Source organism: Microcaecilia unicolor, chromosome 2 (genome assembly GCF_901765095.1).
Source record: "Microcaecilia unicolor chromosome 2, aMicUni1.1, whole genome shotgun sequence".
NCBI classification, from domain to species: Eukaryota; Metazoa; Chordata; class Amphibia; order Gymnophiona; family Siphonopidae; genus Microcaecilia; species Microcaecilia unicolor.
The window spans coordinates 631,845,026-631,869,962 of NC_044032.1; the positions used below are offsets into that span (position 1 = coordinate 631,845,026).

Sequence of the window (24,937 nt, forward strand, 5' to 3'; positions counted from 1 at the left end):
ATTTGAACAACAGAGAAGTTGCATCTGGTCAATTAATGCAGCGAACTTGAGAGAGGGATGATCTGGTCAATTAATGCAGTAGCACTTGAGAGAGGGATTTAAGAGCCTCTGATTTTTCTTTGAAACTACTGCAAAAGCCGTCAATTACGATAGATGCACCGTGGGATGCTGTGCAGTTCCTCAATACTTCCCTGATATCTGTGGCCAAGTTAATTGGTGATATATCTAAATTTAAGGGAACCATGGAAGTCCACTCTTAAGAGCTGGTTCAGCATGCAAATAGTCTGGATTCCTTAGAAGTTAAAGTGGAAGAACTTCAAAGAGAGCAATGCTGCTGTGGTATAAACTCTATACCCATTGGAGAATGGAATATCTGGAAAATCAGACCCGGAAGAACATTTTAAGGTTTCTGAATTTTCCTACATCTTCCCTGATACCTTCTGTGGATATGTTATGTAAATATATGATAGAGATTTTGAAGTTCTCAGTGAAGTCAATACCACCTGTAATAAAGGCCAACTATTTGGCCTTACCATCTCAGTCAGACTGTTTTCTTAAACGGGAAAGATCAGCTAGTAATGAATATCACAAAGAGTTTTTGTAATCTTCTTTGGAAGTCATTACTTAAAGGACCACCTCATTAGGAACATTTGCCTTGGAGATGGACCGAACTTTGGTTCTTAAAGCTTATCCTGTAAAGGATGAAAGGTTTTACGGTTTGAAAATTAGAATATTTCCTGACCTCTCCAGAATTACCCAGAAATGGCACCAGGAACTCTTGGCATTCCAAGAACCAAGCACTGGGCCTATAGTTTTTATTACGATTTCCTTGTATTTGTGTTCTAATTTTTGAAAATAAGTCATATATGTTTTTTGAACCAAAACAGCTTTTGGATTTTTTTGGTGTCTAATGAAGAAGCAAGGATTCAAGTATATGTTCCAGCTAGGCAAATGTGGCAGTAATTCTGTGTCTATACTGATAAAGAAAATTTAACAAAGGAATAATTATATAATATCTTAGATCTCTAATTTTGTGATCAAAATTTAGACTTCAGTTTCCTTTGTTTTGTATTTTGTATAAGTAGTGGTATTTCTTTTATCACAACAGCATTTGTAAATTTGTAAAACTTTATTTGTGCAAAATTATTTCAATATAACAAAGAAAATGTAATAGAATGGGGTGACATCATGACAGAAAAATATAGTAACAAGATAACAGGTTTGAAAATGGGCCAGTCATATTGGGGGTTCCAGAGAAATAAGCCCCCACGCCAAAAATGTCACAATGTGCTTCTCTAAGAGAGAGAGAGTTTTATCTGCTGAAGCATAGAAACATTAACAGAATGGCATGAAACCTAGCTTGAAGGGAAATCAAAAAAAGAGAAAAGTTTGAAAATGGGCCAGATCGGTCTGAAGGTTCTGGAGAAATAAGCGCCTCCCCTCAAAAAAAAATGCCCCAAATGCATTTCTGTGGGAAAAGGAATTTAAACTTCTATAGCACAGAAACAGAGTGGAATGTAGCATGTCAAGAACAGGACAGGGCAGTTTAAAGGGGAGGTGGGGGGGGAGATTTTCTTCTCTTCCAAACCCACTGAAAAGTACACCATTTCCCCACAGTCCAAAACTAACCACCTGGCTGCAACTGCTCCCACACCTGCCACACCACTCCGCAACTTGCCATATCCCAAAAAATTACCCCCCGACTGCCATACCGCCACGCAAACAGCCGTATCCCCAACATCTACCTCCTTGCAACTGCCCCACACCCAAAAACTACCTCCAACTGCCACACCAATCCTAAAACCACCCCCTGCTGCCCTACTATTCTGTAAACTGCTCCACCACCCCACAAGCTGCCTCCACCCCTAAATATTAACCCCTTGCAACTGACCCACACAAAAAGACTACCCTACCTTCAACTGACACTTTATCCCATAATGCCCCAACCCCAAAAATTACTTCCTGTAACTGCCCCGCCACCCCACAAAATGCCCCCTTAAAATTAGTCCCCAACATGCTCCAAAATACCTCACCCCATCTACCTTCCCCGCAGACAAAACAGATGCCCAGCACAAACAATACAGAGCATCAATAAACACACACATAGGTAATGAAAATAATTTTGTATCCCTTTTATTTCATTTTCTTGGTGGTTGAAATAGTTTTCACAGTAGAATTAAGAATCATAGTCTTCATATTGGTTGTTGTGTATTACCAAGTAACATATATTGTTGTGGACAGGGCCAGATTAACTATTGGCAAACTTTGTACATACTTCATGCTCACATGTTTATGGAAGGCTCCTGTGAGTTGCTCAAGACCCAGGAGGTTTAGTATTGCCAACTATCTGGCTTTTTTTCAGACGTCAGCAGAATTCCACATTAATGTCAAAGAACGGATCATCTTCAAAATCTGCACCTTAGTCCACAAAAACATATACGGCATAGTCCCAGAATACATGACAGACCTCATAGACTTACCAATAAGAAACAAAGTCAGATCATCAAGATCCTACCTAAACCTACACTACCCAAATTGCAAAGGACTGAAATACAAAACAACTTACGCAGCAGGCTTCTCCTACATAAGCGCACAACTATGGAATGGGCTCCCAAAAGCTGTGAAAACAATCCACGACCACTTGAACTTCAGGAAATCACTAAAAACCAACCTCTTCAAAAAGGCTTACCCCAACGACCCCAAGTAACCCTCTTCACCTACCAACACAGCATGACTATGATCGAACAGGACAACACGCAATCTTCATCCATTCTGACCCTCCACTTATACCTCATATGATCACTATACAACTTTGTATTTGTTGTCTACCGTCTGGGCAAACACCTTTGATGGTACTATGTAAGCCACATTGAACCTGGGAAAATGTGGGGTACAAATGCAATAAATAAATAAATGTACCGAAGGTAGAAGGATGGGGTATATGATGTCTGCATGTTTTTTGTAGTCCATCCGTCTACCCAGCCCCTGTAAGTGAGCCTGCTTGCACTGCAACTAGCAGCAGAGACTGTAGCTAGGGTCCAGCCAATGGAGATGGAGGTCTGGAAGGCAGCTGTAGTTACTGGAGGAAGTTCCAGTGTAGTAGAAGTGAAGTTACTGCATGGAGAGGAGGGGGCGGAAGAGAAACGAACCACCTACAAAAAATGCACCAATACATTTTACACACACGCATACGCACACACACACATGCACCCAAACGTTTAACATACATGCACAGACGCACCCAAATGTACAGTGATATGTACAGACGGGATCTTGGGGTGATATCTGAGGATCTGAAGGCGACGAAACAGTGTGACAAGGCAGTGGCCGTAGCTAGAAGGTTGCTAGGCTGTATAGAGAGAGATGTGACCAGCAGAAGAAAGCAGGTGTTGATGACCCTGTATAAGTCGTTGGTGAGGCCACACCTGGAGTATTGTGTTCAGTTTTGAAGACCGTATCTTGCTAAAGATGTAAAAAGAATTGAAGCGGTGCAAAGAAAAGCTACAAGAATACTATGGGATTTGCGTTACAAGACGTACGAGGAGAGACTTGCTGACCTGAACATGTATACCCTCGAGGAAAGGAGAAATGGGTGATATGATACAGACGTTCAACTATTTGAAAGGTATTAATCCGCAAACAAACCTTTTCCGGAGATGGGAAGGCGGTAGAACTAGAGGACATGAAATGAGATTGAAGGGGGGCAGACTCAAGAAAAATGTCAGGAAGTATTTTTTCACGGAGAGAGTGGTGGATACTTGAGGTGGTGGAGATGAAAACGGTAACGGAATTAAAAAATGAGTGGGATAAACGTAAAGGAATCCTGCTCAGAAGGAATGGATCCTCAGAAGCTTAGCGGAGATTGGGTGGCAGAGCTGGTGGTGGGAAGCAGGGCTAGTGCTGGGCAGACTTCTACGGTCTGTGCCCTGAAAATGGCAGATACAAATCAAAGTCAGGTATACACATAAAGCAGCACATATGAGTTTATCTTGTTGGGCAGACTGGATGGGCCGTACAGGTCTTTCTCTGTCATCATCTACTATATTACTATGTAAATGTTTACATACACTAATATATATGCACATACCCAAATATACACACCCACACACAACTTACATGCACACACACACAAACGTTTACATGCACGCCCACACTCACACATATACCAGCATATATGTACAGAAGCATCCACACAAAGGGGTTATGAAGAATTCTATGAACCATGGCTTTAGTGCATGTTATGGACACCTTATGTAATCTTGGCTGTCTCACTATGGTCCTAATCTGCAAAATTCCCAAAATAAATAAATGAAGGAATATCAGTTAATATTTAGCTTGATTATCTTTCCTGCTGCAAAGAAAAAAAAATCACATTGACTCTATGGTCCCAGTGCTCTAAGATCACCCTTTCAGAGATTTATTAATATATGTTTAGCATATTTATAAGCTTTGCCTATCTAAAAATCTCTGCAATTTACAGTAAAAACATATTAAAAATATACATGATTAAAAAGACAAAAAATAACCCACACTGTACCTAGCCCACCTCTGTCATAACCTCTAGAGTTGCACTAACTTTAACCTGCTAAAAGCCACATTACAACACATCTAGATAGCTCATTATTCCTCAGTTCTGATCACCTTTTAATGAAGTAAAAGATTGCCGAAATAAATATACCTTCATCCTCTTAGAGAAGGATACAGTATTGTTAACTTTTTGCAGATCACTTGGCAAGGCATTCCACAAAACTGGTCCTGCTATAGAAAATATTTAATTTCGCATCTTCACTGGTCTTACCACTTTCAAAGAGGACATGTGCAATTGTTCTTGACTCTAAGATCTGTGAGTCCTCAAGGGGCGATAAGGCATTAACATATTTTTCATACATGTTATTCTTCACAAATTAGGCAGCCACTGGAGTGATATCAAAATGAGTTATATAATCATGGCACTGTGTTCCAGTGATAACTTTCACTGCCGAATTTTGAACTGTTTGCAATGCCTAATAATGAACTGCTAAAATGATCAGGACTCAAAAATGGTTTTAATATATGTATTATGTTCAATTTATAAAAAAACCTTTTTGGACTACCAACTTCACATGAGGTCTTAATAACAACTTGGATCAATTTGTATTCCTAAATTTCTCAAGGCTGAAACAAATGCGTAGAGCTTCATCAGCTACTAATCATGATGAAAATAATTCAATTTACTCTGAATGCTGCAGACTGGAGCAGCATTTCTCTAGATTTACTAAACAGGGATATTGTGGGAAAAATTAGATTTGTGGTAATGCTTGGTAGTAAATCTAGCCCCCTGGGTCTGGCTTTAGCCAGGTATAGTGGGAGATATATCTTAGCATCTTGAAGAGTTTGGAGCTTTTCCTTTCTCTCTCCTGGGTGGTGATCCTGCTGTCATCCAGTGCAGTAGTAGCACAACTTCATGAGCTCCTGTTTTGGCAGTCAAACTTTGACCCAGTGACCAGAGAAGAGGTGGCAGGATTAGCTAAAAATATAAGAAAAGCCAAGATGAGTCAGAGCAAGGTCCATTGAGCCCAGAATCCTGTCTGCAACAGTGGCCAGTGTGGGTCACAAGTACCCAACAATCCCCATTTCCAGGGACGAGCAGTGGCTCCTTTTAAATAATTTTTTAATGTATTTTTCTCCCAGGAACTTATCCAAACCCTCTTTAGGGTCCCAATATGTTAGTCACCTTGACTACATCCTCTGACAGTAGATTTCACAGCTAAATTATGTGAACTGGGGGCGGGGAGGGGAACAACTTTTTTAAATAATTTCTTTGCAGTCTGCTGGTCCTTAGTTTTGTGGAGTGTCATTTTGTGGTGGTAACATGTTGAACAATCATTTTCTATTTAACCATTCCATTGCACTTATGATATTATAAACTTCTATCATATCCCCCATCCCTCAGTTTTCTTTTCTCCATGCTGAAATCTGTTTAGCCTCTTTTCATAAGGAAGGTGTTAATCCCCTTTATCATTATTGTTACCCTTCTCTGAACTTTTTCTATTTCCACCCTATCCTTTTTGAGACGTAGCAACCAGAAGTGCACCCCATACTTAAGGTATAGATGCACCAGAGATCTGTGGGTATAATTATATTCTTAGTTTTGTTCTCCATCCCTTTTTGAATAATCCTTAACATTATTTGTTTGTTTTTTAAAGCAGCTGTGAGACATTAGGCTGAAAATGTCAGCATTTTTTCTACATCTACTCCAGGATCTTTTTCTTGTATGGTGACTCCTACCTCAGAGCTCATTTTGTAGTTGCATATAGGGAAAAATAATCCTGCTTACATCAGTTTGCATCTATCCATCTTAAATTTCATTGGCCATTTAGATTCTCAGTCTAGTCACAGAAAATATTTCTGTTAATCCTTGTAGTTCTCTGTCCTTTTAATAACTTGTATCATCTGCAGTCTTGGCCATCTCATTCATCACTTTTAGCTCCAGACCATTTATGAATGTTAAACAGCACAAGTCCCAGTAACAAACCCTTGGGGCACTCCACCAGTGACCCTTTTCCGTGTAGATAACTGACCATTTAGTTTTACTATGTTTTCTGTCTTTTATCCTGTTTGCGAGCCACAATAAGGCATTGCCTCCTGTCTCATGACTATAATTTCTAATTTCTAAGAAGTCTATCACAGGGCTCTTTTGAAAATCCAGACATGTTCTACCAACTTGTACACCATTCATTTGGTTGGTAGATTTTTTTTTGAAGGTCTAAATAAGGTGGGAAGAAAAGACTTGCTTTTGCTGTACCTATGCTGGCTCATCCCATTAATCCACTTTTGCTCAGCATTAACATCCGGCTCATCAGTCTATAGTTTTCCAGATCCCTTTATCAAAATTGGTGTTCCATGGGCCACCATCCAATCCTAAACTATTCTGGTTGGCTAGATTACAAATAACAGGGAAGCAATTTTTTATGTTGGCCATTTATACAGATTCTGAGGTGCCTTCTGTGCCTAAGGAGAATGGAAGACTATGGGGAGGTTTGGTGCCTTTGCTTGTTATTTATTTATGGTTTGCTTATATCCCACATTTTCCCACACATGCAGGCACAACGTGGCTTACAAAAAGTTAAATAAAACTTGTAGTCTGAGGTGCCTGGTTAGTAAAGTGCAGTAGTTTTTGCACTTATTGCATATTAAAAAGCAAAAATTACCATGTGATTAGTGCAGTTTTTGTTCTAACGGTTGGAGGTATTTCCTAGCATGTTCCCATACGATTATCACATAGAAACGTTATTTACTGCATCGTGTTTGCAATTACTGTGGCTGTACTTAACCTGTTTTGGCAAAAAAAATTATTTTTATGCTACATTTTTGGAACACAGAGCAAAAATGGGTTAATTTTAGCTGACTGGGAACGTTGTATGTTTCCCTACTGAGCAAGTGTGTAGTTGAAAGTTTAAAACAGTGTTGAAAAATTGGGCTGATTTTTAAACAAGTGCCACTGAAGCAGTGAGTTGATAACCTTTTTTTTCCTTCGTTATCTACATCAATTTTTTTCTAACACTTTCTAGCTGGAAGCTACCCATTTCACGTCGCTCGTTGTTTGTGTACGCGCGCGCGCAGCTCGTGACGCTGACGCTGCCTGCCTGTGACAGTCAGCCTGTTCCTCTCTCTTCCTGTTTGCGTAGCTGGGTCGGCGGAAGGATTTCGCGGATGTTCACAGCGCAAAAGGAGCTTTGCAGTTGCGATCTGCTGCCGTCCGCGCAAGGATCTCTGGCGTCGCTTTCTCCGCCCCCTTCCGTGCCGCCGCCTCCGTGCAAACTCAATGTGAAGCAGAAGGTGCGGGATAAACATGGCGACGTCGCTGCACGAGGGGCCCACCAACCAGCTCGATCTGCTCATCCGAGCCGGTAAAGATTCCTAGGAAGTTGTGCACGGGGGAGGCGGGTGCATGCCGCTGTGTGCCGTACTGCCAGCTTGGCTGGCGGCATCTGTGCATGCTGTGATTTCGGGGGCGCTCGTAATGGAGGGCAAAGCAGGAAGTGATCACCTTTTGGTTAGCAACCTGCACGGCGTTGGAGGAGATCTTCCTGTTTTTACATTTGTGTGAGAGGCACCGACGGCTGCGGTTTTTTCGCGGCTGTTCGTGGCTCGCATGCTTTTACTCTGCAGACTTGTTTCAAGCTGAGGGGTGTTCTGTGTTTTACTCGTTGCTTGGGAAGCAGGAAGTGTGGCAGATTGTTGTCTTTCCTTGTGTGTTCTGCCACGCTGTCTGGCCGAGGAGGATGGAAATTTTTCTCGCAGGGTATCTTTTGTGGGTTTTATTAGAAAACCAGTGGCTTATGTTACCATTACAGCGTTGTTATTAAATGCAAGAACAGCTTTTAGTTTATTTTCTAAACTTTTCTATTCTCTTTATCTTACATAACGGGTATTGAAAGTCCCGCTAGTCGCCGCGACCGGAATAGCTGCACCTGTGCATTTTACTCGCTTTTGCTCTGTGGTGTGCTTTAGCTGTCGTATCGCTTCTGGATATTTTGTGCTAGGGAACGTTAAAGTGTTTGCTAGATAATATCACATTAAAAACCCGGGAATACACGAAAGGTTTTTTTTTTTCCTTTTCCCCTCTCCCTCCCCCAAAATCTGTATAGCGGAAGCGCAGAGATCAAACGGACTGTAGTGTTGACTTGATTGACAGGGGACACTAGCCAATTAGCTCCCGGGGACGTTCGAAAACCGAATGCCAACCTATGGGCTAGCTGGTTCTTCCGTGTTGCGGACCAATCGGTGTTGAGCTAACTGGTGATTGGTTGATGTCGGGGGATTACAATGCGGATGGAATTGGAGGGAAGAGGAGAGGATTGTAAACACGGAAGTGGCGTGCAGAGTACGGCCTCCTGAGCCTTGAGTAGCACGTTGTGGCAGGGTTGCCAGTTTAGAAACTGGGTTTCCTAGTCAAGTACGTTTACACCCAACTGTCAGAGTTTTATAGAACTTTTTTTTGTAGTTATAGTGTTTTGTTTTTAATAACTTTGTCGTCTATACTTGTATCTCATCATGGATGAATTCCTTTGTAAAGGCAAAATAAATTTCATTAATGGAAACTTGACATGTGATGCCAAGAAATTGAAATAAAAATGCAAAGAATAAATAGGATGATGGTAGGAAAGTAGACGTAGACTAACCTGTTTATTTCTGTGCTGTAATTGTTTAATAAACCAAGAAGTAAAACTGATACAAGAATATATTTTATGTAAATCTTAACTTGTTTAAGCATTTTTTTAGGCTTGCTTGCTTTGTTGTTTTTCTTTTTTTTGAAAACTATTTTGAGTATAATTGAAAATACAAAAATAGTTAAATTCAGACATAAACAAGTCACAAATGTATAGAAACATGACAGCAGATAAAGGCCATATGACCCATCAAGTCTTCCCATCCTCTGTAACCCCTAATTCTTCCTGTTCCTAAGCGATAATAGGAACACCAAAAGGTCAGCTCGCACATTCCTGAATCTCTACAACCCCAGCTGCAAAGGACTAAAATATAAATAAACATATGCATCCAGCTTCTCCTACATAAGCACACAACTATGGAATGCACTACCAAACGTCATAAAAACAATGCACGACCTAACAAACTTCCGAAAATCACTAAAAACGAACCTGTTCAAAAAGGCTTACCACAATGATCCATCCTAAATACCAGACAACGAAATTTATACCAGAACTGAACAAAACCGAACTCTCCATACTTGATTGCTTATATACTTTGTCACTAATGAACTTTAACGCAATACCACTTTATTTCTCATTCCGGTAATGAACTCTCTATACCTGACTGCTTACTTATGAACTTTAATGCAATACCACTTTGTATTTCTCATTCCAGAAATGGCGATTGCCATTACGGCATAATGTAAGCCACATTGAGCCTGCAAATAGGTGGGAAAATGTGGGATACAAATGCAACAAATAAATAATAGTAACAAGAACAGTACTACAAAGAAAACATGAGTACAGTGAGTGTATATCCAGAATGAAAGTATAAATACTCTCAGATAACAAAGTGGCTGACCTTTGTGAGTTATATACTAGGTAAATATCTATTATTTTTCCATTTTAACAACTGATGAGATTTCTGGGAAGTACAACTTAAATTACTGCCGGGAACGCTGTCTAATGCGTAATATTTACATTTAGATTGTGATAAATTTTGATAAGAAATCAAAGAAATATCATCTAATATCATCTAATGGACATCTGTAAAAATAAATAAATTTATGAATCTAGCAAATCAATTTATTCTGGCAGTTACTGACAACCAATGTGGCTCCCTAAATAATGATGTCACACGATTGTTTTTTTTTTTAAACTAAAGATTAATCATACTGCACAGTTCTGCAACATTTGGTGTCTCTTCAGATAGATCTGATTAATCCCTGTATACAGGGAGTTCTAATAATCCAACTGCGACATAATCGCTGTCTGTACCAACATTCTATATTGAGTTGGGGGGTAAAAAGCGTATTGCTGTTGTCTAAATTTAAAAAATATTCATTTACTTAAATTTACTTGTTTTTTTAATGTTAATTATGTGTCCAAAATGATTCCCAACACGCTAGACAATTTCTCAAAATTCAATTTCTCCCCTGTCAAAAATAGAACAAAATAAAACATGGAAAATAAGATACCTTTTTTATTGGACATAACTTAATACATTTTTTGATTAGCTTTTAAAGGTAGCCCTTCTTCGTCAGACCAGAAATAAGCAAATGTTGGTAGATGACAGTATATATAAGTGAAACATCAAAGCATTTCAGTGACAGTCTAACAGGATGAGGGTGGGGTAGGTGAGAGACAGGGAGAGCTGGGTGGATGAGGGACAGGGAGGTATGCATTGAGATAGGGTGACAAAGCAGTACAATTTTATGGTTTATAATGGATTAGAAAACCCAGATCTTTGTTAAGTCCTGTCTGGTGGGTGTCAAAATATTTAATCTTTCTAACTTCAAAAGTCTTACGCTCCTGTATTGTTTTAAAGTTCCCTTTCAGTATTCTCACCATAAAATCACTGGTACAGTGTTCTGGTTGTGTACAGTGTTGCCCCACAGAGATGACATCCTGGTTGGTACTGGCATTTTTCATATGATGTATATGTAAATTAAATCTCTTCTTTAGCATCTGACTTGTTTCTCCAATGTAGCACTCTTCATTGCATCCCCTGTACTAAGAACCAAATTTTGTGGAATTTTAACCAAAGTATTATCAAAGTATAATAACTTAGTTTTAGATGTATTCCGCTTCAATAGATTTAGTGCCCATTTCTCAGTCTTAAAAATGCAATAATAGATTATCAGTTTCTTTCAAAATTTCACCGCAGAAGGGAAGGAACAAAACGATGTAGAACTTAAGAAATTACCCAAAGAACTCTTGAGTTGTCGGGCTGAAAATCCTTTGCACCCTAGGATTGTCCCAGCTTCATGAATCTTAATCTTTCATTTATATCTGAACAGCAGCAGTGTGCATGTCTAATAGTGCTATAGAGAAGTAAATTTGCTTTACAAATCCTGCTTTACAATATGCATCACTATATTCTAGAGTTTCAGATTTTAAAATAATTTGATTAGAACGTTCTTTAAATATTGAGTGAGTAGTTTTTATATAGTCAAGTGTGAAGAGGCGAAAAAGTGCCCTTTATAGCCTATTTTATAAAGACATGTAAGCGTCTGTTTTTATAAAATATCAGCACAGATCCTGTATAGGTAATTGGTAAAATGAACCTGTATGCATTTACACCAGCTTGGGAGCTTGCTGATTGTATAAAAATACACATGTAAATTTGTCACACACCCCAAATAAAATGCCAGCTTGTCCTCTGAAACTTTGCCACTTCTTATCATGGGCATATTTTTATGCTTGTAACACCTGGAGTACTTTTGTAAGAGGCTTTCTACACCCAACAGTCTTTTATAAAATTACTCCAAGGTTGTAAGTAACAGCTGTAGTTTACAGTGGAGTAATATTATAATTGTATTTTGCTCGCACCTTTTCAGTAGAACCTCAAGGTGAGTTACATTCAGGCACACTGGGTATTTCCCTGTCCCTGGAGGGCTCACAATCTAAGTTTGTACTTGAGGCAATGGAGGGTTAAGTGACTTGCCCAAGATCACAAGGAGCAGCAGTGGGATTTGAACTGGCCACCTCTGGATTGGAGTTTACTCACACCTTTTTCAGTAGTAGCTCAAGGTTAGTTGCATTCAGGTACAATGGGTATTTCCCTGTCCCTGGAGGGCTCACAATCTAAGTTTGTACTTGAGGCAATGGAGGGTTAAGTGACTTGCCCAAGATCACAAGGAGCAGCAGTGGGATTTGAACTAGCCACCTCTGGATGTCAAGATTGGTGCTCTAACCACTAGGCTACTTCTCCACTCCTATATGTTTACCTTTATTCATAAAGGTAAGCATACATGGTTTTTTTTTTTTTTTTTAATGTAACACTTGTTTTTTTGGGGGGGAATATGTGGAATGTTATGGATATTAGGCTTTTCTTTATTTCAAAGATATTTTTTGCGTGAGGTTTTTGATATATAATATATAATTTGAAATGCAAATAAAGGTAAGCCACGATATTTATGAATTGGAAAATATTTGCTCCTAGGTTCATTTGATAGAAGGGAGAGGGTGTCGTCATTAAAATTGATTTCAGCATTTCTCTATGCAATTTTTATAGTCCATTTTGCCACGATTGTAATGAAAGTGAAGGACAGAGTAACTAATAAACATAATTAAACTAACCTGAGCTTATTTTTATTCCATTGACTTACTCAGAATTCAAGCCAGAGCAGTTTCCTCCTGTAAGACCGGCTGGGAAACTAGCAGCCTGACAGAAACTTGTGTTCTAAGCTCCAGCTAATCAGGGGACATTTGCATGATCAAATTTTACAGTTTTATAAATAGTAAAGGTGATCTTTGTCATGTTACATAAATTAAAAAAAAAAAAAAGTAAAACTTCATGTTTTCACTTCTGATCAGATTATGGGGGGCCTTTTTACAACCATGTGGTAAGTTTTGCACTTATTGTAAAAATGAACATGTGGTAACCACAAAGCCTTTGTGATAAAGGCAGGGGGGCGTGTTCAGCATCTGCCCTGCGTTACATGCAGTTGCAGGTAATGTGGAAGCAACTGTACTACTTACATTGTAGTGCAGGGCCAACCGACAATAAATAAAAGATCCGGTGAGGTGGTTCCCATCCTTCCAACTGCCCTCCAGAAGGTTCCCAACCCTTCATCCCTCGATCTTCACATCAAGACCCCTTTGCACTCACTGTCTACTACACAGTAAAACTGCGCTAGCTGCTTAATGCAGGTTAGTAAAAGGGTCACTGTTGTGTTGTAATTAGTACTGTGGAGAGCTAGGACAGGGCATGGTAGTCATTTTTGGCTTTTTTAAGCCTACATTTACAAATATTACACCTAAATATTAATGATGACATACACCTCCTTCCCTAAAGAGCTTACAATTTTTAGAGGGTACCTGAGGCAATTAAAGATGATCACAAGGGACTGTCAGCAGATGTAGTGGAATCTCAATCCTGGTTTCCTTGTTTGTCAGCCTGCTGCTTTAGTAATTCTCGGTTCAGTTCTGAGTCCATAATGAATATGCTTGAAAGACTTGCATATGCACTGCCTCCGTTGTATGCAAAAATGCATATTGTCACCACTAGTGGAGCCCTAGTGAACTTGTCCCAGTCCTAATGCTTTCAGTGGAGCCAAGCACTGCTCTGTAGTGGCAAGGGCTGGCCCTGAGGGACTCCCTTTCTACTATGACTGAGCTATCCTGCCCGCTACTTTATCCTCTCGGGTAGCAGCCACCCCCTTGGCCTAGGCAGTACCTAGCCAATAATCAAGGCTTCACAAGGTTTGGAATAAACAAATGCAATGTATTCTGGGTATTACAATGTTCATTTACTTAAACAATACTGCTCTCTTCCCTTCCAGAGAATAGGAATGCAACAAAAGTATTCCTTGGCTTCCTAGCACAATTATATAATAGTCAGCTAAACCTTTACACCTTGTTACAAGGTTGTAGGAAAGACCTTAAACAAGATACAAGGTTCCCTTTAAACGCATTTTATCTTCTTCTATTTCTCCTGTCCCAAGTTTCTAGCTGGTAGTGCTGTCCAATTCACGATTCGTTGATTCATTTTGCAAAAAAATAGAGAGGCCCAATTCGGGATTTCCCCACCTCTCACCCTCTGTCACCCGAGCCGCTGTCGCTGCTTCCCTCCCTTTTTCACTCGCACTGTGTCTCTGGTGCAAGCCGGAACAGGAACTGACATCAGCAGGCGGGACCGGCAGTCAAGCCAAGCAAGGAGGTTTAATAGACACAGGAGTGGACGTGAGGCGCCTGTCGAGTCCACTGTAAGCAAGTAAGCCAATTTGGTTAATCTGTGTACTGTCCACCCCCTCGCGCAGCTGTCACTGCAATGCGCTTCTGCATCCACGTTGTTGTTTATTGTTGGTTCGCATCTGTGAATAGCCAGATTTCTGTGAGGCTATCCTGTTCCTTGATGGGTTCATCTTAATTGTTGTAATCTGCCTTGGGAAGCCTGGTGTTGTCAAGAATCTTTATTAAAGATGATGGAATATATTGAAATTAAATGGTAGTAGAATTAAACTCTCCTTTCATTGGGGCACATGGAATCAAATCTTCATCTTTGTAGAAGTTTACCTTTTAGATATACAAATGGATTATTCTGTTTTTGACCATGTTTCTGCTGCTGGACAAATTATAGCTGCAAGACGCAGTTGTCTGAAATCAGCCGAAGTGGACAAAATGATTTTTCTTAATAAAAACTGGAAGATATAAGTCTTGACCAAACTTCAGTTTTCACATGGTGTAAGACAGCATGGCGTGCTCACATTAAAGTTTGCCTTTGTTCAATTGCTGCTGCCTGGGTTTTTTTTTTTTAACCCTTTGTGTTATAATATTAGCATGTGGGCCTCACTGTTTCAATCTAGTTAAATTGAATCGAAAAACCAATTTTTTTTTTGAAAAAAATCAAATTGAAAAATTTTTGAGTGAATCGGACAGCACTACTAGCTGGGTTACCCCAGGGCTAATCTTTACACCAAGAACAGTTCCCCCAATGATACTCCCCTTTTCTAGCCAAGGGTAGTTCTCACACTCCTTTTACAACCCTGGGCAATTCCAAACCCCCATTTTACTCCAGGGCAGTTACCCAATTCACAACCCAGGGCAATTCCAAACCCTCTTTACAATCCAGGCCAGTTCTCAGTTCTCTCCTAGGCTACCAAATACAGTCTTCCTGGGCTTTTTTTTCTTCCAGACTTTTCCCTATTCTGCTGAGCTTGGCTTTTACCTGCCTCTAGTTTTTTAGGACTATCAGTAACCCAGGGATTTTCAGCCAGTCCTCTTTTCCTTTCTCTCCCAGGCAGTTCCTTCTTATAGTGGCTGTTAGATCTGCTAGAGTTTTTCCAGCCACACACCTTTACTGTATCTGCTGTACTGATTAGCTTAGTGCCTTTCCCACCAGGGAAGAAACAGGCTGCTGCACTACATCTCCCAGATGCAGCTTCCTTCCTAGGTTGCCTGCTGAACCTCGCTATCATGTCTGCTTCCCAGCTACCCCTCCCCCAAGACTTCTGTGTTTGGTTAAAGGGCTTTTTGTGGAAGCAGATGGCACATCTCTCAGGTAAGGACTTATTTTAAAACCTTTGTTTGTGCGGTTCTTTTCTTTTCTTTTTGACCTTTGCACTTTAACTAGGTATAGCAACTGGTTACTTCCTGACATCCATGACCCCTGGGATTCTGATGCAGCTGCTGCATCACGGTATTCATTGTGGATAATCCTGAAAGCTGGACTGGCTGAGTATGTCCCAGGAACCACTGCATTAGGTCAGAGGTTTCACTTCTAGCAGTGTTATGTATAATTTAGGGAAGTCTTCCACTACAAGCTGATCATGAAACCTGGCTTGTTCCTCATAGCCAGATGCTTAGTGGCTAAAAAGCATTTGGGGATTAAGGGTGATTAATAACATGGTCTGGCCTAAGGATTGACCCTGTTAGATTCTGATCGGAGAGGTTCTGCAAGCAGCTTTGTTTCCTTACTGGATTCCACCTTGTGAAAAGTATTTTGTTTTGCAGCGTAAAGAGACATAAAAAAGGTCATCTATGCGCTTTAGTTCTACAGGGGGGGTATCTGTTTCTTACTTCTTGTGAATTTGGCACTAAATTCTTCTCAGCTCTAAGGTAAAGCCTTGTTGGGAGGGGGTAATCAACAGTAATTATAAAATTGTACTTTCTGCAGAATTAATTCTTTGGTTTTGGCAACATTATTTTGCTTTGCCTTTTTTAAAATCTGGATTACATAGAACAAGTACAAATTGGTTCATTTTATCTCAACATAGGACAGTATACATCAAACTAGTACTGTAAATTTCAAAATACAAACATTAAAATTTTCACACGATCTCTGTCTCTTATCCCTCACCTTCACAAAGGTCTAGAACAAGAAACCGATGTCGCCTCAGAACCAGACTATTATTATTAATAATGAGATTTGGAAGACTCTGTAAAGCTCCCAGTGTCCCTAAAGATGAACAAGCCTCTGGAGAGGGCAATATCCATGGCAAACATCTTTCTCTTTTTTATAGTTGTGATGCATTGAGGTGTATTCTGCCTGGATTAGTAGTCTTCATTAATTTTTAAGTTAGGGCCACGTATTCTAATGACCTGAAGGAGAGCTGCCAAATATCTTCTGTGTGGGACCACAACACTGCTGATTAGTGTGTTCCAATGCCATCCATCCCCTTCAGCCCACTTAACTTCATTGAGGGTATTTTCAAGGTTGTGAGAATTTCCAAATGCATTCTCTTTTGTCTACTGAGGAATACCTTGTCCATCAAGCATGTGGCTCTTCCTATCAATTTTCTCCTTTCTGTCCTGAGTCTGGGTATATATATATATATATTTTTTTTTCTTACATTTGTACCCCGCGCTTTCCCACTCATAGCAGGTTCAATGCGGCTTACATATTATATACAGGTACTTATTTGTACCTGGGGCAATGGAGGGTTAAGTGACTTGCCCAGAGTCACAAGGAGCTGCCTGTGCCTGCAGTGGGAATTGAACCCAGTTCCCCAGGACCAAAGTCCACCATGCTAACACTAGGCCACTCCTCCACAGAGGTAGAGTAGCTGGAAAATCCCCCAGAAAGACACTGGGAACCACCCCCAGCCCTTGTATTGAAGAACATTGGCCTTGAGTATCCCAACTCGAGTAGGGAGCAGTTATAGCTTGAGGGTAGAAATAAAACATAAAGAAAATGACCTGTAAAACGCAGTTTCCAAAAATATATTAACCAAACATACTTGGAACGCTGATTTGAATCCTCACGGGTCATTAATGGGGGTGGTTTTTATTCCCATATACCTATTAATGGTTGTCATGTAATACATCCACAGAAGTCTTGTAGATTTCTAGTTTTAAATTAGTTAAAACACTTATATTAGACCATTGTAGTGTGAGGAAACTAGAGAGATTTTGTAATTACTGCTAATTTCTTCTTCAGAGTTTTTTATTTTTTATTTTAGAGGTCCTGTTTACTAAGGTGCGCTAGTGTTTTTAGTGGGCGCTAAATGCTAGAGACACCCATATATTCCTATGGGTGTCTCTAGTGTTAGTGCGCGCGCTAAAAATGGTAGAACGGCTTACTAAATGGCCCTAGATTTAGCTCATGTTTTTTCAGTAGTACCTTAAGACACATTCATATTTTCAAAGCACTTAGCCTTCCAAAGTTCCATAGGTTTCTGTGGAACTTTGGAAGGCTAAGTGCTTTGAAAATGAGCCCCATTATATACAAGTACAGCAGGCTTGTCTCTCTATCCTAAAGGACTTACAAATTAAGTTTGTAATTGAGGCAAAGGAGAGTTATATAACTGACTTGTCCAAGGTCAAAATTTTGAACCCTGGTTTCCTTGGTTCTCTAACCATTAAGCTATTTCTCGTGGCACTGGAGAAAACTTTACTCTTGAGAATCTGTAGCCTACAAAAGGAAGCACCTGATCTCTCAAGCTTGTGTATCATAAGCAGCATCTTGCTGGTCTAATACAACGTTTTTATAAGCTTGTGAAATAGAACAATATACTTGCATGTCACACTAGGGACAAACCCTTACACCAATCAGCTTTTTATCTATGGTATTTTATTACAGTTTGATTTACCTTCTTCAATTTTTTGATAACATTTTCTTCCCATTTCTTTATTTCTAGCTCTGTCGGACCTGGGTCTAGGATATGTCATTAGTCTTTATTTGCAGGAATGAGGGTTTCCCATGTTTTATATGTGCTCTTAACTAGGAAAAAAAACAAGAGTATAAAGACAATAAGTACCAGGATGATGTATATCAGGTAATTTATTAGTCTTTAATATATATATATATATAAGTCCCAGCTAGGTGTCATCAACACAGGCTGTGTTACGGCATAACAGCCTTCATCAGGAGAACACTTAAAACCAAAATCATACAAAAACACTGTCAATATTTTAGAAAAATAGTATAAAAAATATCAATATTAATACAAAGATTATAACAGAACTAAAATACAGGAGTAGGATAAGACACTAAGTGTAATGAAAGACTTTACACCATATTCTTTGTGATAAACACAGCAGTTTAACCATTATGTTAGATGTCTGCTGATACTTATAAATTCTTCACATGCAACCATGTGGCACTAATGTCTGCTGTAACAAAAATACCATGTATAAGATATAAATATAAAATATGTACCTCCACGTCACATAAAAATGAATAAAAATAATTCTGATATTCAATGTCATGTGCTCCTGTATTAAAACCCATTGGTTCAGAACCAGGGGTCATCCAGCAGGGCGTAACTTTGTAGTCATGGGTCCTGAATCTGGCTACCACCATTAAGCGGTCACCATCTCCATATAACCTTGGAAAAGTCACTTAGGGGCCCTTTTACTAAGCCACGACAAAAAGTGATCGATAGCAGTGCGAGTGCATCTTTTGGGCACACACGCTGGCCCAGTTTCTCCCATGTCCTAGAAAAAGGGGCCAGAAAATGGACGTGTGGCAAAATTAAAAACCAACGTGCATCCATTTTTGGCCAGAGATCTTACTGCCACCCATTGACTTAGTGGTAAGGTCTCATGTGCTACCCGGGCAGTAGGCATGCAGTGCACGCCCACTGCTGGGTAAGCGCCACTCGATAGAAAAGATTTTCTACTGTGTTTTTGGCATGTGCCAAATTCAGAATTACTGCCCTGGGCACGTAGTAGCTGGCAGTAATGCCAATTTGGCGCACACTGGACGTGCGTAGGCCCTTACACGTCTTTGTAAAAGGGCCCCTTAGCTGTACATTGCCTTGAGTACAAAATTTTGAGCCTTCCAGGGACAGTGAATACTTAATTTACTTGAATGTCACTCATCTTGAGCTACTGCTGAAAAAGGTGTTACTCTGCAGCATTCCCATCTGACCTGGGGCACAGAAAACCCAATTTAGAGCTTGAACCAGGAATCTCACACATGATAGGACCCAGGGCCAGCTCAGGCCCCCCCCCCTCTTTAGGAAGTGGTAGAATAAACTCTTCAGGGTTTGAGCTTACAATTCCAATAAAATAGCTGCTGCTGTTTCTATGTAAGTGCTGTGCACCCTGAGGGAGGCTATACTGATTTGCTGACTTTTCAGGTGTTTTAGATATTGTCATTGTTTACTTTTTCATGTGTAGTAATTCCAACTCAGTATGTAATACAGTATTGACAGGGGAACATGGTGGGGAGCTCAAGTGAATAAGTGCAGAGTCAGGTTACCAGAATGGCTGCAAGTATGAAAAGACAATTAATAAACAATCCCTGTGGCTTTAGAATTTTGCCAGGTCAGAAATTACTGTAGCAAATTTGATACTAAAGATTTGCAGAAGTGGAAAATCCTGGTCATCCTGGGTGCTAACAGTTACGTTGGCTCACATACAACTAAAGGGATGCCTTCATGGCACCTGCCTGTAGGAAGAGGAAAATTACAAAAATAAAATGCAATATTCAAGAATATTCTACTTTTCTTATATAGAGGTTGACTAGTATTTATATTTTGAATATTTTTTCACCCCAAGAAATCCAGTTGATAGGTTACATTATTTTATTAGAAGAGTTCAGGAATAACTGGACTTCATTGACTTGTGCATATTCTCTTAGGTAAAAGAGATATCAAACACATGGTTGTAAATTAGGGCTTCTCAAACCTCCCCTGATGACCACACAATCAATAAATATGCATATATTGGGTTTTCAGTGCATGTAGATTCATCTTGTGACTATCATGCAAACCTCGCAGGCTGGGTATTTGGGAAGACTGGTGTAAATGCTGGGTGAAGTGCCAATCAGAGGTTATAAACAAATTATACCTTCAAGTCGTTATTTTCAAATAGCTCTGCAGAGTTGGGTACGACTAAACAGGATTCTTTTAATGCCCCTTTTTTGGTAATATTGCCATACTGAGAAAGACCAAAGGTCCATCAAGCCCAGCATCCTGTTCCTAACAGTGGCCAATCCAGGTCACAAATACTTGGCAAGATCCCCCAAAAAGTACAAAACATTCTATACTGCTTATCCCAGAAATAGTGGATTTCCCCCAAGTCCATTTAATGGTTTATGGACTTTTCCTTTAGGAAGCCGTCCAAACCTTTTTTAAACTCCGCTAAGCTAACTGCCTTTACCACTTTCTGTGGCAACGAATTCCAGAGTTTAATTACACGTTGAATGAAGAAAACCTTTCTCCGATTCGTTATGATTGGGATACACCGATCTATATCTCCTATTATGAAGGCTCACCTAGTTAGTGCACAGGATTGCTGTAATGTAATACATGAATTTGCGTACATTGAATTTCCAGTATATACAACATACATATTCATTATGGATACCCTCAAAATCAAGGGTAGTATTGGGTACCCTGGTGCACCGTGTCCATTTCAGCAGACCATGTAAAGTTGAAATGGGGTCTTAGGGTAGAATGACCAAGATTTCATAGAAGACTTTACCCTAGATATATTTCTACTGGTTAGGAATTTTTCCCAGCTTGGTCTTGTGACAATTATAAATTGGGTTAAATGGTGACTGTGTAACACTGATAACGTTGGCTAGAGGGAAGAATTTTGTGAGGGCTGCAGTAGGTTTCTCTATTATTATTATTATTTTTTTTTGTGATAGTGAGAAACAAAGGATTCATATAGTTGTATATAAACATTTAGGCAACTAATTCAAAGTGAACTGAAGCTGATACACCTTTACATGCTACAGCATTTTAAAACTACATTTTTCTATAATTTTTAATGCAAAATTAACTAGCTGTTTTTTAACAGATTGAAAATGGTATATTACATGTGTAAAAGTTTGAATGCCTATTTGATTTATAACTATTTTAAGTTCATAAAGTAGATTGATTCATTAGGACAATAGATGAAGACAGTTCTGTGTTAGAACAAATACTCTGACCCTTCTATCTTCGCAGGCTGTGATCTGTCTGCTGCCAGCAGTCATGGACTTTATTAAGGAACAGTCTAAGCATTTTTAAATGAATTTTCCATTATATAGCTTCCCACTATTCCAGAACCTGTGGGGGGGTTGTGTCCATCAACCACCAAGTGGAGGTAGAGAACTGAGTTGTGACGTCTCTCTTGGTATGCAGTCCAGCTCCTCAGTATTTTCTATCTCCAGGTGGATGGACATACTTTTTAGCCTTTGGTTCTGAATGATTTGCTCCTGGTCCAGTTGGTCAACTGGTCCCCAGTTGAGCTTTGTGGGTGGCTTGCGTCTGCAGAGTCATATGTCTGTGGTGCCCTGCGAATTTACTTCTTCCTTCCCTTCACCTCTCTCCTGTTTCCTGTGGAGCTCTCCTTTCCATCACAACAACCTTAAAAAATAAAAAGAGCAAGGAGAAGGAAAGAGGTTTACTGGAGAGTTTGGGACAGAGTATCAGTCCTGATTCTGTCTCATCTGGAGTAAGACTTATAGAGACTGTGAGCTTTGGGGGGAGCAGTTGGCAGTGACAGGCTCAATGGCTACTCCCACACGGTATTCCTGCTGTGGGACCCGCTGACTGGTATTGGGCATTGCAATATGTGCAAGCTAGGAATCACGAGGGACATGGAGGAAATGGTTGGCAGCAGCACATCTTCAGATTTGGTGCAACATCTTTGGGCTCTCTGGCAGGGCCGGTGCACAATTTGATGCAGGAGAGCACGGAAACGGGCAGGAATAGCCTCTGTCTGATCACGTGTGGAGCACAGCCACCATTTTACAACCTCAGGGCCCGACAAAGCATTCAGCTGCATCGGGATCTTTATTTTCTCTGGAGTTTATATTGCTGTTACACCAGGCCTATTGACTGAAGCAGGGACAGTTGGAGTTGCTGCAGGGTACTTCAGTTTCTCGCCCCGCTGGTCCTCTGGCGCCTAAGAGATCTTGTTCAGACCTCCAGGAGTGGGCAGATGAGGCTGTCTGCTTCTCTCTCCTTATCTGATGTGGCCGTCGTCATTGAAAGAGCCGTTAGAGGAGGGAGAGCTCTCTCATGAAGAGGAGGATGACCCAAAAGTACTGAGGTTTCGTAAAGAGGCACTGGCGGTGCTTTCCAGTGAGGAGCCTCGGTATCAGGCGTTTCATCTTCATCGATCATGAGCATCGGCGCCACTTCATCCTGAGATGCGCTAGGTGGGGTTTCACGCCATATGGTGCCGTTGGGGGGGGGGGATGGGGGGCCTGCTAGCATGCAAATGCATGCTGGACAGGGCTGACCATTCCTCTCCAATGGTCTGCAAACCTAACGCCAGGTCCAAGCTTGTGTAGGGTTTGCTGTGGACAGCGTGCACAAGCTGATCATTGAGGAATACATTTAGCATGCATTTGCATGCTACTTGCGCTAAGAACCCTGTTTTGCATGCTAGTTGCATTCAGAGCCCGCAGGCAAAGTGTTCCACGCGCTTGGGGGCTCTGATCATGGGGTGGTATCAAACGCAGATGCTAGTATGGCGTTAACAGCCTCTAGTGCTTGCATCTGATCATCAGCCCATCAGGGATGTATTTAAGCCCTCTTGATCCTCCGTCTACCACCAAAGGCAAGTCCATTATTCCACCTTACCCTTACCTCCCTCTCCTCCATTAACCTTCTACTTCTCCAGTCTTGCAGTGTGGGACAATCTTTACCTTCCCACTTTGCTGCAATTTCCCACCTAGCTGCTAAAACCCCCATTCTTTGCATTTTTTCCTCCCATTTCTGTCTTCTCCCCACAAGGCCAGCATATCTTGGGAATCTTTTGCACTACCACTTCCCCTGTTGTGTGCATTTTCTCTGTCACCCAAGCCCCGATATCTTGAGTTTTGGGGAATATCCACCAGATATGCATATAGAGTACCTACCTTCTCACATTGCCTCCAACACCTGTCCGAGGCCTCTGACTAATATTTTTACACATTTTGGTGTTAAATATTACCGAGAGACCACTTTATAAGCATTTTCATGAATTAACACACTTCGTACCATCTTGAAGTATTTTCACCCATTGTGCCTCGCTTATGTTCTTTCTAGAACTTGTTTCCATTTAAAGATGTATTTATATTTCTTGAACTTCCACTGTCTCAAAACGTAAAATACTATTAACTGCCCCATTCAATTGAGTCCCACAAGTTTTCCAAGCATCCCATTTCTTCAAGTTCCTCTACTTTCAAGGCTTTGGAGTACATACAATTGTGTACCTGCAGCACAAATAAAAAGTCGAGAGGTTGGATATTTTTGCAAGATGACTTTCAGAAACATACTTTAAAAATCAACCATGAGATACAGGAAAGAAAGGTGAAGATTTTGGATTAACCTTTGCAGTCTTCGAACTTTGAAAATCTGTGGCGAAATCTCAAATGGACAGTGCATGCAAGGAGATAAAGAATATTTCTGAACTAAGAGAGTTGGGGGGAGGGGAAATCCAAAAACAAGAACAAAAAGATTTAGCTGGCTACAGGAAACAGTTGGAAGCTGTTATTTCTGCAAAGGAGATGTTGCGGAGTGGGTACTAAAATGGTAAACATACTTTTTGTACCTGCCATATTCACGTTAATATTTAACAGACTGGAAAAATGTTGTGTGTTAATATTTTCAAAAATGTTATCTCTACCATGAAGAAAAAAAGAGATCCATCGAAACGACAGTCTGACCAGGGATGCTGAAACTTGCACATACCAGGAATAAAATTAGCCTATATCTGCCCTCATTCTCTGTTGTCATGCATAATGTTTATAAGCTGAAATGCACAAATGCATCTGTTTGCATTTTAAGCATACATGTTTTTTTTTATGTAACACTTGTTCTTTGGGGGGGGGGGGGATATGTGGAATTTTATGGATATTAGGCTTTTCTTTTTTTTTTTTTCCATCTTTTTTTTTATTGGTATAGATTTATCTTATATTACAACAAGCAAAAAAAAAAAAAAAAACAGATAATAAAACAACATTACATATCATGCTTGATTTACTTGTCTAACATCTGAAACTATCCCTATACCTTCCCGTCCCACCCTCCCCCTCCTCCCTCCCTCCCTCCCGTATCATGGTGGTGCTTCTTGCTGTTCTTTAAACTGTTCATAGGACTGCCATAATTTGCCAAAGGGTCCCATTCTTCCTCTTCTGATAGCTGTCAGTTTGGCCATTTGATACAAAAAGTCCACTCTCTGCAATACTTTTTGCATATCCGGCGACTGTTGTTTTTTCCAATTTCTTGCTATAGCAATTTTTGCCGCGACCAGATATTGTGTCGCCAGCTTATGCTGTACCCCCGTCGTTGAGCCCGGTTTGATATGGAGCAAACAATTTTCGGGCTTGCATGGGAAGGGTTGCTGAATCACTTTAGAAATTGTTGAGATAA

General features: G+C 40.3%; 1 protein-coding gene across 7 annotated transcripts in view; it reads left to right on the forward strand.

Moving 5' to 3' along the window:
• The window catches only part of ELF2 (E74 like ETS transcription factor 2), a 215,658-nt gene that overhangs the window by 119,316 nt on the left and 71,405 nt on the right, over positions 1-24,937 (forward strand). Inside the window, exon 1 of one of the 7 annotated variants that reach the window (XM_030191718.1) lies at positions 7,740-7,889. The exons of the other annotated variants lie outside the window; for them this stretch is intronic. Coding sequence (XP_030047578.1) covers positions 7,832-7,889 — 58 coding nt within the window. The 5' untranslated portion in view covers positions 7,740-7,831. Of the gene's footprint in view, positions 1-7,739; positions 7,890-24,937 lie in introns of those variants that run through there. 7 annotated transcript variants of the gene reach the window in all.